Source organism: Lipotes vexillifer, unplaced genomic scaffold (genome assembly GCF_000442215.2).
Source record: "Lipotes vexillifer unplaced genomic scaffold, Lipotes_vexillifer_v1.1 scaffold1746, whole genome shotgun sequence".
NCBI classification, from domain to species: Eukaryota; Metazoa; Chordata; class Mammalia; order Artiodactyla; family Lipotidae; genus Lipotes; species Lipotes vexillifer.
The window spans coordinates 297,782-310,795 of NW_006791518.1; the positions used below are offsets into that span (position 1 = coordinate 297,782).

Here is a 13,014-nt window from a genome sequence, read left to right on the forward strand (position 1 = left end):
CATCCTTTCTCTGCAATTAGTTTCTCCCTCAACACCCGTTTTACTACCACCTTCACTGTACCCCATTTATCCTTCAGAGCACCTGATCTACACTATCCTTCAAGAAAAAAAAAAAACCCAATTTGAATTAATTTGCACTTCAAGCATTCTAAAATATTTATAGAGTGTCTACCGAATGCCAGAAACAGCTAAATCCCAAAGGACATAAAGCAAAGATTTCCATTTGGCTTCTGCCCTCCAAGAGCCCTTGATCTAGTGGGAGAGACACACACACACATAACCTGACAGAACACAATAGGGGAATCACAGCACCAGCAGCAGAAGCAAAGCACAGAAGAGAGAAGTCTACCTCCTGAGTGTCAGTGAAGGCTTGGAGGAAACAACTGTGAGTGGTGTATTGAAGACGGGGATTTCCCTCGTGTAGAAAAGTGAGAGAGAATGTGACAACAGAGAGCAATGCTGTGGAAGCATAGAAGGTGATTCTATTGCTCTGATCCAGAAATAGAGAGTAATTAATTCATTCTTCAAGCATCAGGGCCAGACCTTGGTTCTGTAAACGCTATTCCCACCACATCCTTTTTTCTCTGGTCAGAATTGCCAGTAGTTCTTTATTGCCTCTTCCATTATACTCAGCTTCTCCTAGCGGACTCTCCAGATTTCCTGCAATTCATCCCTGTCTTTTATATACACTTTAATATATAATATTACTTGCTCCTTTTATATACGCTTTTGTATACACTTTAATAAACAGTATTACTTGCTCCTTTGCAAATCTGAAGGATGGCATTCTTTGGTGTTTGCTGGTTTTGTTTTTCAGGTAGATCAGAAGAGGTTTAATTGCTCCGTTTCTGCTGGCCCTGCACCACAACTAAGGTAACAGGTATTCCTTTATGAGAAGCAGAGTCATCGAAACAGCAGCAGGATCCCATGCATTAACTCCTATCTATTTCTCAGGTCAAGCTAAGCACGTATGTTTGTAAAGTCAGATTCGTGTGGTTTCTGTTAAGTTGGGTTCCGGTGAATACACTTGGAGCTCAGCGTGCAAGGGGTGACGATCTAAGTGGAAACATGGAATTACAATAACATATGACCAGCAGATCCCCTGCCCGGTAGATCCCTAAAACACTCGTACAAATGTGAGAGCTGAAGAAAGCTGTGGGTCTCTTTCATTTAGAAAGAGAATGTTTTAGCCACATATTCTGTCTGGTTTTCAATCTTAGTGCTTATCTCTAGCTAACTGACAGAGGGACACCAGGTTAAATTTAGAACTTTCTCTTGTATTTTACTATAGGTCTAACGATCTGTGTAATAAGTGTCTGCAAATTCATGTCACTTTTATAAAGTATGTGTGAGTTGTTTGCCTCCTTTCTGTGAATTGTGAAATATTTTAGAAATGTGATTTATATGAACACAGTTCTTCATATGTAGCTTAATTTTCTCTATTTGTTTTTCTCGAGTTAGCTGTCCAGTAATTCATTTTATTTAATTTTGGTTCCATAATGAAATGGTGAGACTTGAACAGTATGTGTTTGTCTTCTAAACTAGAACCAACATTACCTAAAACAAATGTGCCTGCTGTTTCTTCCTCTGAGCATCTTTAAGATCTATGATTAATCATTCATTAAAAATATACTGTGCATTCTTTTATTTTATTTTATTTTTTTGCGGTACGCGGGCCTCTCACTGTTGTGGCCTCTCCCGTTGTGGAGCACAGGCTCCGGACGCGCAGGCGCAGCGGCCATGGCTCACGGGCCTAGCCGCTTTGCGGCATGTGGGATCCTCCCCGACCGGGGCACGAACCCATGTCCCCTGCATCGGCAGGCAGACTCTCAACCACTGCGCCACCAGGGAAGCCCCTGTGCATTCTTAAGTTATATATAAAACTACAAATATACTTAATTAAAGTCTATGAATTTCAAAAGGGAAACAAAGATAACCTTCAGTAGTGGAAACCTGGGATATCTGAAATAATGAAATACATGTTGCAGGTTATTTCTTATGGAGCTTTGCTTGTTATTCATGGAGGTTTAGAATAGACAACACCTCACTTGTTACTGTGCCCAAATCATCAAATGCCAGCAATTTGAGAATCCCTACTACTGTTACATACCTAAGGGATTTCTAGTGCTGTCACAGACCCATGGAACACTAGACTAGATCTACTTATTGCTACTTACCAAACTTTGGGAGATAGGACCAATTAAATTAGATCAATTAATTACATTTATTTTAACCTCAAGGTCAATCAGAAGAGGTCTTTTATTGTTTAATAATAGATCTAATTACATTCAATCACTGAACTTGAAAAAAATACCCCCCTATAGCACTTAACTCTAATGAGGTTCACAGAAGCATCCTATTGAAATATTTTATTCTCTTGTTCGTATTCTTCAAGGTATGCTGAGATGCATTAGACAGAACAGTAGAGCAGCTGGGTAGGGGCTATTGAAGGGCCACTGCCACAAAGCCAAGAGCATGCTTTTCCCTTCAGAGCAGAGTTTGCCAGTCACCATGCACTATCTTTTACCATTCGTTAATATCAGTAGTTACAATCTTTTGAATTGAATTTAGGAATTTGAACACCTCTTTGATCCTCTCAGAAGCTTCTCTCAAAATTGATAGTTTTCACTGTAGCTAACAACATAAAACAAAGGGTAACAGTAGAGGACAAAAATACTTCAGCAAAAACTTGTTACTGATGATCACTGAAAGTATTAAAATCTAATTTTTACTTAGTGATAGAACTTGTATATCCTTCATAACAGCTTTATACTTTTGGAGGAAAACGAGTGCTGGTAGAATAGTGTATTTTTGTTCCACTTATAAATCCAGTACTTTAAGAGACCATTTGACTGTGCGTCAGTGTTTCAGGCTATGTAATAATCACTGTGAGAACTTCGGAAGGGCATTGCTTGCTGAAGAGTCAGGGACAGCCAAGACTTCAAGATTATCTTTCAACTTCAGTTCAGCCTACCCTGAGCCTCAGCATCAGGAGTGTGATAACTAGTGATAGCATGTCACCTGGTATCTGCCTAGTCTCACTTTTTGAAACATGTTTGGATATTTGTTCAGTGTTTGTAGAGCTTACAATGGTGATGCTGGAGAAAAGGGAGTGTTTAGTTTATTTCAGGTGCAAGTTGGTCTGATCTAAGTCAGTGTCATTGATAAACAATCAGATAACCAGATTTATCACTTTTCCCATTTTCTCTGGACTCTGTTTGCATCCTGCAGCATCTTAAATGCAGAGACTCTCCAAGTTGCTGTATTATACTAAATGTAAGAAATATTTGTCAGGGTCTCATGACAAAGTATTACCTTTCCCATGCAAATATTCTTGTTAGTACCATGTAGTTGTAGATTCAAAAAAGAACAAAAGAGGTTTTAATTAAAATATTTGACAGTTCTGCTCTTTGAAGACATAGTCCTAACTTGTTATTCTGTAATAATTAGAGTGGAATTAAGTCTGTGTGCAGAAGGAGGGGATGCAAAGGATAATAATTTTCTTCTTATTCTGATTGGCTCCCTGAAATATTTAAATAAAACCTTTACCCTAAACATCTCCTTTCATGATATTGTGTAAGAAAATAAAGAACGAGTAAGGGACATAAAGGAATCCGCCAATGATTGGAGACAGGATTTTCTTTACATTGTCTAATAGACTTGTTTATTATTGTAAGCTGGTAAAAAGAGACTTATGCTTCGTGTTGAAGAAAGAGTTATTTGTGCTTGATACATTGAAGACACTGTTCAAAAGCATTTTGTCCTTATAAAAGGATGACCCCTGTAGTAATTCTTAGGCAAGGAGGGACAAATTCAACCAACAAAAAGCACATCTCGCCCCGAGTTCCCCATGATTTCTCCACATATAGCAAAAAAATACACATCAGTAATTTATTTGAACATGCACATCAGTGAGTAGCACAGTTCCAGGCTACTCAGGAAACAAAAGGGAGAATATCAGCATTACCTAAATAAAAAAGAGAGGTGACTTACACCATTTTAATTGTCTTAAAAACACGGATAAGAGGAGCAATTAAAATAGCATCCTAAATAGTACTAGCTAATGTAGATTACATAAGTATACAATATGATTCAACTCAGAGTGCTCTGACAAGCATAAACCACCAGTCCTAGTAAACAAGGCCCAGATCAACTGCAGAGAAAATGTTAGATTCAGATGTAAAAAAAGTTACTTTTATTTCAGTCCTGAATGCAAAACACAAGTCATGTGTGAAGACAGCATTCTAAAAAAGGTGGCTCTGTTGAAGCAAGGAGGCTGATTCCTTTTGCATTTTTATTATGTTTGAATTCTTTTTCTGACATTTGCTTTCTCTACCCTTCCTCCCCTGAGCACTAATTTATCCAAAAAAAACACACAAAACAAAAAATAACAAAAAGGATTTCAAGGTGCAAGTTGTACATTCTTATCGTTATACCGTTTCATCTCTTTCTGGAAGACAGTATTACAATCAGCATTACAAGGTTAATTATTTTTCTCTGAATATCTGTTTCACATACATGTATTTCAAAATCATAATGTTGATTGGGAAAAGAAACCTACTAATGAGAGAGTGATGCATCATACCCTTCCTATTGTGCTGTGTCTTTCCCATCCCTTCTCCCTTTCCCTGTAAAGAGCTGTAAAAAATTTAAGGCAGATGAGGTATATTGCTGAAGGAAAAAGTTATTTTTGAAAAAAAACTCAAAAAAACTTTTATTCTGCCCTTCTACTCAAGAAAGACTACTCAACTATAAATCTAGTGCTAGAAAAAAGCAGGAAAGACACCGTTTGCATGTACCCTACTATGTCTTCTATTTCTAGAATGGCTTTTTGTTAATTTAATTTTAATAGAAAAAATAAGCACCTTAAGCTATGAACAAGAAAAGAACTTCATTCTTAGTGAGTCTAGAATCCAAACGGAATTAAGAACACTCACTCAAACTCTTTCACTCATTCTCACAAAGGCCAATGCTACTGATTAGAATTGTAAAGTGCTGTACTTAGTATAAACACTTGTATACACTGCAGACACTGAAAAATAACCCTCAAGCACATTGTGTTATAGTTCCAAAAATATATTTACAGTCTATTACAAAGATTACAAATGGAAGTGTCTAGGTGACTATATTATGCTAATTAAAATTATTTTACAGATTATTTCTCCTTAGGGACAAAAAACATTTTAGTGAAATTAAAATGATTTTTCTAGTCAATCGAAAAATAAATTAAAATATCAAACAACACTGTACAGTGATTTAAAAGGAAAAAAAGGGGTGGGGAGGGGTTGGGACGCAATCCTTTTGAGTTTTTCTATAGCCATCTTTGGTCCTAAATGTGGGAAAACACATTATGTAGCACTGAAAATACCTGTTCTTTTGTGATGCTCTGCAAGTAAAATAGAAAAATATAGTGCATTCTCAATGTATTCAGAGCCCACTACAGAGAAATGTGTGTACAAAACAAGACAGTATAAATAAAATTTACAAGTTTTACAAAGGAACATTTACAGGTTTTGTTTCTGTTATTTGATCGTTTGTTTGTGGGTGCCCACATTATCAAACAAGACTAATTAGGACCGATCCCTGGGATCTTTCTCTATTAAAATCATTATAAACAGCCCAATTCTCTTTGGAAATACAACAGTTCAATTCTGGGGTAGTTCATGATTTTCGTTACTTTTGAAAGCCTTACTCACAATATGTATACATTCCTGAAATAGCTATAAAGACACATTTAATTATTGCTTATGAAATTCTAACACAGTAATCAAATAATCTTGTTTAATAAAGCTTAAAGAAAAAGCCAGACCTTCCTTACATGGTAAAAAGCGTTCTTTCATTTAAAAAGCTTCTCACATCAGCGTTCACATATAAAAGGACTTTTTTTTTAAAAAACTGCAGTGGTGATATTCTGTGCAGCAGATTTGTTTTTGAAAGGTGAAAATTGTGAACTGCCCCTTTTATCATGCTTCAGAGTTCTAATATAAAACTTAATTCTTTCCTTTCATGTTTGGACTGCATTAAACAGAATAGGATATAAAATATATGTCAACTATTTCTCCTAAATTTCCTAATGTCTCGATATTGAAAAAATCGTGATGTGCTCAGATTAAATTTTAGATAACACTGGATAGTCTCGCTTTCAGAGACTTGCCTCCACCAACATTCTTTAGATGAAGTGACTCATCTTCTTTCTTATAATCATAAACCTACAATTTGAGTTTTTATTAAGTTCTGTCTAGTAAAATCACTCTATAAACAATCTGTTAAAAGTGCCTTATAGTATTTATGGATCATTATTGCTTTTTTCATTGAAAAGATAGTGTGTTGTCAGATCTTTACAAAAAAATTTCTTTTTAAAAAATATCAGAGCGCTTGGCAACTTGCATTTTCTTGACTACCTGCCAATTAGCAAACAATATCAAAACAGCACTGATTAAACAAAATTAAATGGCACAAAAGGGATACCAATGTTCTGACAGAGATATATCTTCAATCATGCTATGCTTTTTTTTTAATTGGAGATTCTTTCAAAGGTACCCAGTGTAGTAATGTGTCATAGATTAACACTACAAAGGTCCAAAGCTACAAACAACTTTCTAAAACAAAGTCCTTATGAAGAATAAACACAAATGATTTTAAAAAGGAATAGTCTAAAATCACGTATTTAAGGAAAATATTTCATTGATTTTAACAATAAGATCATGATTTTATTTGACAAATATATTCTTTCTTAAATTCTTTATGTACATTTTAAAAAGTCTATCAGATAAAAAGGAGGTTAGAGAGCTCAAGGTGTTTGGATGTTTTTTCAGGTAGTACTTTGTTTATTGTCACTGCTGTTTTCCTGGCCACCAGTGGTGGATCCTAAATTCCCTTTTTATATATTCTGGTGGCACTTAGGAGTTCAAGTCTATAGGTGCTTCTTAAGTCTTCTCTTCACTGTAGGAAGGACCCAGGATATCAACTGTCTGCTAGCAGCATTCTACGCATATACTGAAGGCCAGTACTGTTCTCTCATGGTCCATAGTCTCCCTCATAAGGGAGAAACGCTTATCACACTTGAATGCCGGTTCCATGTAAATGGAGCATTTGTGCTCTCATAGTCTGAATACTGCTCATGATTTTCTTTTGATGGCCCACCAGTGTGATCCCTAAACTCATCACATCCCTGAAAAAGACAAATGCAGTTTTTATTAGTTACCTTACAAAAATTTTATTTGGTACTAAACTGTCATCAACTCTTTAATTAATATGTTTATCTTAGGCACACAGGTCTTATCTTGGTGTTCTTGGATATTAAGATCCTATTCCCACAGTGGGTCGGATTGGCAACCTGCATCAACATTATCCTTTGTAAAACCCCGCTACTCAGGATCTCAATTTGTCATGATCAGTTATTTTTAAATTATTTGACCTTTTTTTTTAACAGGGTGAGGTGACTTTATTTTTTGGCCGCTATGCGTGACTTGTGGGGTTGCTCCCCGAGACCAGGGATCAAACCCGGGCCCTAGGCAGTGAAGGCACTGAGTCCTAAGCACTGGACCACCAGGGAATTCTTTGATTTGACATTTTATTTAAGAAATTATCAAAGCCTTAAAATTATTATTAACTTATAAGGTACAGCTAGGAAATGTTACTTGAAATGTAGTATTCTTGAATCTAAGGAAAGTTAAAAATATTTCATTGTTTAAATAGGATATAGTATGAATGGAAACATTGCGTGGCTCTAGTAGATCAAGAATCATCAAGGATCATACAAAGTATTATACTGAGTTTAATCAAAGTGTGGTAATCCTGAGCATATTATTGGTTGTATACTGCAGTTTAGTACAATCATTTGACCACATTTTGGAAAAAAAAAATTCCTTCAAGTGTGCAATACCTATGTTTAATAGCCTAAATTTGCCATACGCCAGCTGTATCTATTAGCCAAAAAGACTGAGCTTAGGTATTTACAAGTAGCTAAAATATAGCCACAGTAGAATACTGCGATATTTCATAGCCGTGGTCTAATGAGACCTTGAGAAGCACAGTTTTTCAGGGGAGTAGATTACTTTGGAGAGACAGGTGTAATTACATCAGCTCTACCCACGTGGTGTCTAGCAGAAAACCAAACGAGAGAGCATGCACATGCCGAAATTCATGTATATGCCATTTCCTGACATGCCAGGAAAGAGTATGTGATTGCTGGCTTTCTTCTCATCTGAAAAATGTGAAACACTTCTCCCAACAGTACATAAATAGCATCCCACTAATAGAACCTTGATAATTATTTCCCATTTTCAAACACACTGACAGAGAGGAACTGCATTGCCTGTAAGAGTTATGCTGCAGCCAAGGAAGCTGAGGTCCAGAGATACTAAATGTATTTCCTAAGACCACATAATCAGTTATAGAGCCGGAAAGAAATATTTAGTTCTTTTTACCTCCAGTTCAGAGCAATTTCAAAAACTGTTTTATCAGGTCATTCTTCAATTAAAAAAAAGAGATCAATCAATCACAAACCTTCCAAAACTTAAGTTAAATTCTTATTACGGTTAATTGAATTAGGTGTCCTTTGACCTCTTCAGAAAGTGCTCATACTGGATTTCATAATGCATTTGGTATTGAAATTTCAAGATTTTTAATGTCTGATACAAACATGGTGAAAGAAATCCTCTTTTGCAATGGAGAAAGTTTCCCCAGTGATTAGGAATCTAAATAATACAGCAGGAGTTTGGGATTGATATGAATATACTGCTATGTTTAAAATAGATAACCAACAAGGACCTACTGTATAGCACAGGGAACTCTGCTCAATACTCTGTAATAACCTAAATGTGAAAAGAATTTGAAAAAGAATAGTTATACATGTATAACTGAATTACTTTGCTGTACACCTGAAACTAACACAACATTGTTAATCAATTCTACTCCAGTATAGAATAAAAATTTTAAAAGATAGATAATACAGCAGTTAATGAAAGAGGAAGTCTCACTGGGTGGTGTTTTGAACTCTGGCTATGGAGACAAATTAGCTACCACTTACGATTGAGTCAGTTTAGGGCAAATATTTAAATTCTCTGAGCCTTAGCCTTGTCGTATGTAAAACTACTGACTTAATAAAATTGTTGCCATGAAGGTTAAAAAAGATATTGTATGTTCAGAAGTCTGTTTAGCAAAATGCCTGGGACATAGTAGGCACTTATTAAAGAGACAATTTTCTCCCTGATTTTAGGCTCATACGTCTTTTTTTTTTCTCCGGTACGTGGGCCTCTCACTGCTGTGGCCTCTCCCGTTGCGGAGCACAGGCTCCGGATGCGCAGGCTCAGCGGCCATGGCTCACGGGCCCAGCCGCTCCGCGGCATATGGGATCTTCCCAGACTGGGGCACGAACCCGTGTCCCCTGCATCGGCAGGCGGACTCTCAACCACTGCGCCACCAGGGAAGCCCCATACCTCTTTAATATATGGAAGATGACCTAAAGTCTAACGTTTGGATTGCACCTGATACATTCTTCAGTATAATTTTGCAGGTTTAAGCTTACTCGATAGTCATCCTGGCGACTGATTCAAGGGAGTTGTAGCCGGCTGCTGTGAAGTTATCTTTATATCTTTCCATCTTAATAGCTTGTAGCCATTCTCCAACTGAACAAAAGGCAGTGAAGTCAGGAGTGTTTTGATCCAAAAGAGGGCTTATTGGCCTGGGTGAGAATAATACAGAAAAGCAAATTTTTTCATGAATTACGAAAGAAAGCATGCCTTAGCCCCACAAAAATAAGCATATAAAAAATAAAATTACATATTTAATTGATATTATAATAACAAATAAACAGATATGCTAATAAAAATCTAATGTGTAAAGTTTGCCCAATAATTACAAATTCCAAATGCATAAACAGCGAGGTCCTACTGTAGAGCACAGAGAACTATATTCAATATCCTGTGATAAACCATAATGGAAAAGAATATGAAAGAGAATGTATATATACGGATAACTGAATCACTTTGCTGTACAGCAGAAACTAACACATTGTAAATCACCCATACCGCAATAAAACAAGTTTAAAAAAAACACCTAGGGCTTCCCTGGTGGCGCAGTGGTTGAGAGTCTGCCTGCCGATGCAGGGGATGCGGGTTCGTGCCCCGGTCCGGGAAGATCCCACATGCCGCGAAGCAGCTGGGCCCGTGAGCCATGGCTGCTGAGCCTGTGCGTCCGGAGCCTGTGCTCCGCAACGGGAGAGGCCACAGCAGTGAGAGGCCTGAGTACCACAAAAACAAAAAAACAAAAAAAGCCCCCCAAAACCCTACTAACTACAAAATTTCTATTTTATTTAGATATGATGACCAGCAGATTGCATCTTCCATGTACTTTTCAGAGTATGGCCAACAATATTTGTAATCAGTAAATATTTGTTCATTTGCTTCTCTGAAAGTAACTGGGAGTACAGAAAGCACATCTGGCTGTGGACTAACTTGTTGCCAGAGGGTGCTTTTGAGAACATAATGCACCCACTGTACTAATGGCACCCCTTGTGCGCCTTGTGAGTTCATACAGCTCCACAAGGGCCTGACTACAGTACAGACGACAGAGCAACAGGTCTACCTGGCAGCTGAAGCCGAATAACTACTAATCTACATTACCATTACCATGAAGCATGCATGGGGTGGTTAGGTTCTTTTTAATGGGTATACCTCTTAAATCATATATTGAATTACCTTAATAATCTTTAACCTCATGGAATCATTTTACTATGAAACTCAAAGCAAAACAATCCAATAGATAATATGGATATAATAAAAAACTAGGGCAACAGCAATAAAAATCCATGTAATATTGATAATTTGAAAATGTGAAATGCCACCTAATCACACAAATCCACTTGAGAAATTTTTCTAAAATGACAGCTAGTGATATTGATCATAAATTTTATTTAAGGCAATAACAATGAATAGATCTCTTTAAACACTGATTTAATTAAGGCAAACCATCTGGAAAGAAAAAAAAACTTCTATAAAGATAAGAAATTTAATATGGACTTTAATAATTTCACACAAATGTCGATTTGCCATTGGGGTGGGGCTGAGGAGATAAATGGTTCATATGAAGTTTGAATTTCTCCCAGATTTCATTTATTTAGCTATTTCTTACCTACTACACGTTCCCAGGGGTGTCTTCAGACTATTTGGGTTTCGAATCATTTTGTCTAGAATTCCAACTATCTGTTCAAACTTTGGCCTTTCCGCACGTTCCTTCTGCCAACAATCCAGCATCAGCTGGTGCAGCCCAGCTGGGCAGTCCATGGGTGCTGGTAAGCGATAACCTTCTTCTATTGCTTTTATAACCTAATAGCCAAAAGGACATTAAAATATTACTGACTGAGATTCAATTATAATCAAATGAATTGCCCAGGAGGCAAAGTGATTTATCCAGATAAGAGTAAAGTACACTGCTATGCAAAAGACTTACTTATTTTTTCCAAACATCCATGGATATTAAGCATGCTATTAAGGGGTGCATGAAGCGCAGGGTATGATGACATTTCCTAGTTAATTCAGCAATAGGGAGCAGCAATTAAGCTCACCCAGGGAGCAACAGATGGAAACTTTTTTAATGTCATCCCTGAGGTTTTCAAAAGGGAAGATGTTAACGGAACCATTTTATTGCATATAGCTGTGCATGTACATATCTTCCCATACATTTATGTATGAATTCCTCAAGTTGTAAAAAGAAGGTCTGAGTTACCCAGAATTAGCCCCTACCACAAAGTTTCACTTTTTGAAGAGTTCAAATGATACTTTTCCACAAGATATCCAAATATGTGAATGTACTATGACAGAAAATGTTACCAAGCACACTATTATTTTAAACAATATGAAGCTTATATACTGATGAAGTGTATAGTGTTACAAGATACAGTATTGTGTTAGAACCAATTTGTACTGTTCATAAAGGTGATTGGATCACTTCCCAACTCCAAGTCCCGTGACCTCACACAGGCAGACTGAAACCAGCCTTGGGGGATGGAGGGAGGAAAGTGTTATACCAGGAAATTGGGAAAGGTTACAAATCAGTTTCCCACTCAGAGTGCTGGCTGTTAAACTTTTATCAGCACATCACTACCCATTTATATCTATCAACAGCCTAAGAGGCTATTTGTATCAATCTTTGAATGTTAATGCACACTAAGCCTCCATAAACATTTGTACAGGGCAATCAGAAAGTCCAAAAATTACTTATTTAGACTTGGGTTTTTTATTTATATGGAAAGCAAAAAAAGATTTTTAAATCAGACATTGTTACAAATCTGAGCAGCACAGAAAATAATAGGAAAGCAGAAAAACACAAATAAGAAGGACTTGTAAAACATCAAAATATTATTCAAGAGGGATTAACAAATCCTTTGATACTAACATAATAGTAATAGAAATGTAGGAAAAAATGGCTCTCTGGAAAAAAAAAGAGGCAACCTTGAGTTTTTGAAGAAAACAGGACTAAAGTAGGCAGACAAAGGCTGGGTTTAAGAAACGTCGATGAACTTAATATTTGTAGTGAAACATATCCTTAAGATGCTTGCTGACATTCAAGAATAGCACATTAAAATGTGAAAGGTTGTAGGATGGAATAAATAAAGTAGCTAGCATTAACAATTTTTAGACAAAATCCTCTGTATAAGAAAAACCGTGTTCACTTTTCTTTAAGGAAAATTTATATATGCAAATTGATAAAGTTTAAAAGGTAAAGAGATAAACTTAAATAGAATAATTTTTGAAAAATTTCATAAGTATAAAATCTTCAGCCCCAAATCCCCCCTGATCACTAGGCTGTAAGTCCATTAGTTTACTAGATATCTTCCCCTGGATTTTCCATAGGAACTTCATACTTTATTTAAAATTGAATTTTTTTACCTTTCCCCAAAGCTCTTACTCTTTCATTTAATGACACTTCCAGTCATCCCATCCAGAGAACTGAAATGAGAACAATCTAGAGACTCTCTTACACGCACAGACAATTAGTCACCACTTCCTGCTG

General features: G+C 36.5%; 1 protein-coding gene across 3 annotated transcripts in view; it reads right to left on the reverse strand.

Moving 5' to 3' along the window:
• Nucleotides 1-3,636: 3,636 nt before the first annotated feature.
• EPHA7 (EPH receptor A7) overlaps nt 3,637-13,014 on the reverse strand; it is a 165,942-nt gene continuing 156,564 nt past the window's right edge. For 2 of the 3 annotated variants that reach the window (XM_007464448.1, XM_007464446.1), the window contains exons 15-17: nt 11,134-11,327; nt 9,530-9,685; nt 3,637-7,171 (exon numbers count right to left, since the gene is read on the reverse strand). In XM_007464448.1, the coding sequence (XP_007464510.1) occupies nt 7,057-7,171; nt 9,530-9,685; nt 11,134-11,327 (465 nt within the window). In that variant the 3' untranslated portion in view covers nt 3,637-7,056. The remainder of the gene's footprint in view (nt 7,172-9,529; nt 9,686-11,133; nt 11,328-13,014) is intronic. The other variant, XM_007464447.1, reaches the window with a different exon arrangement.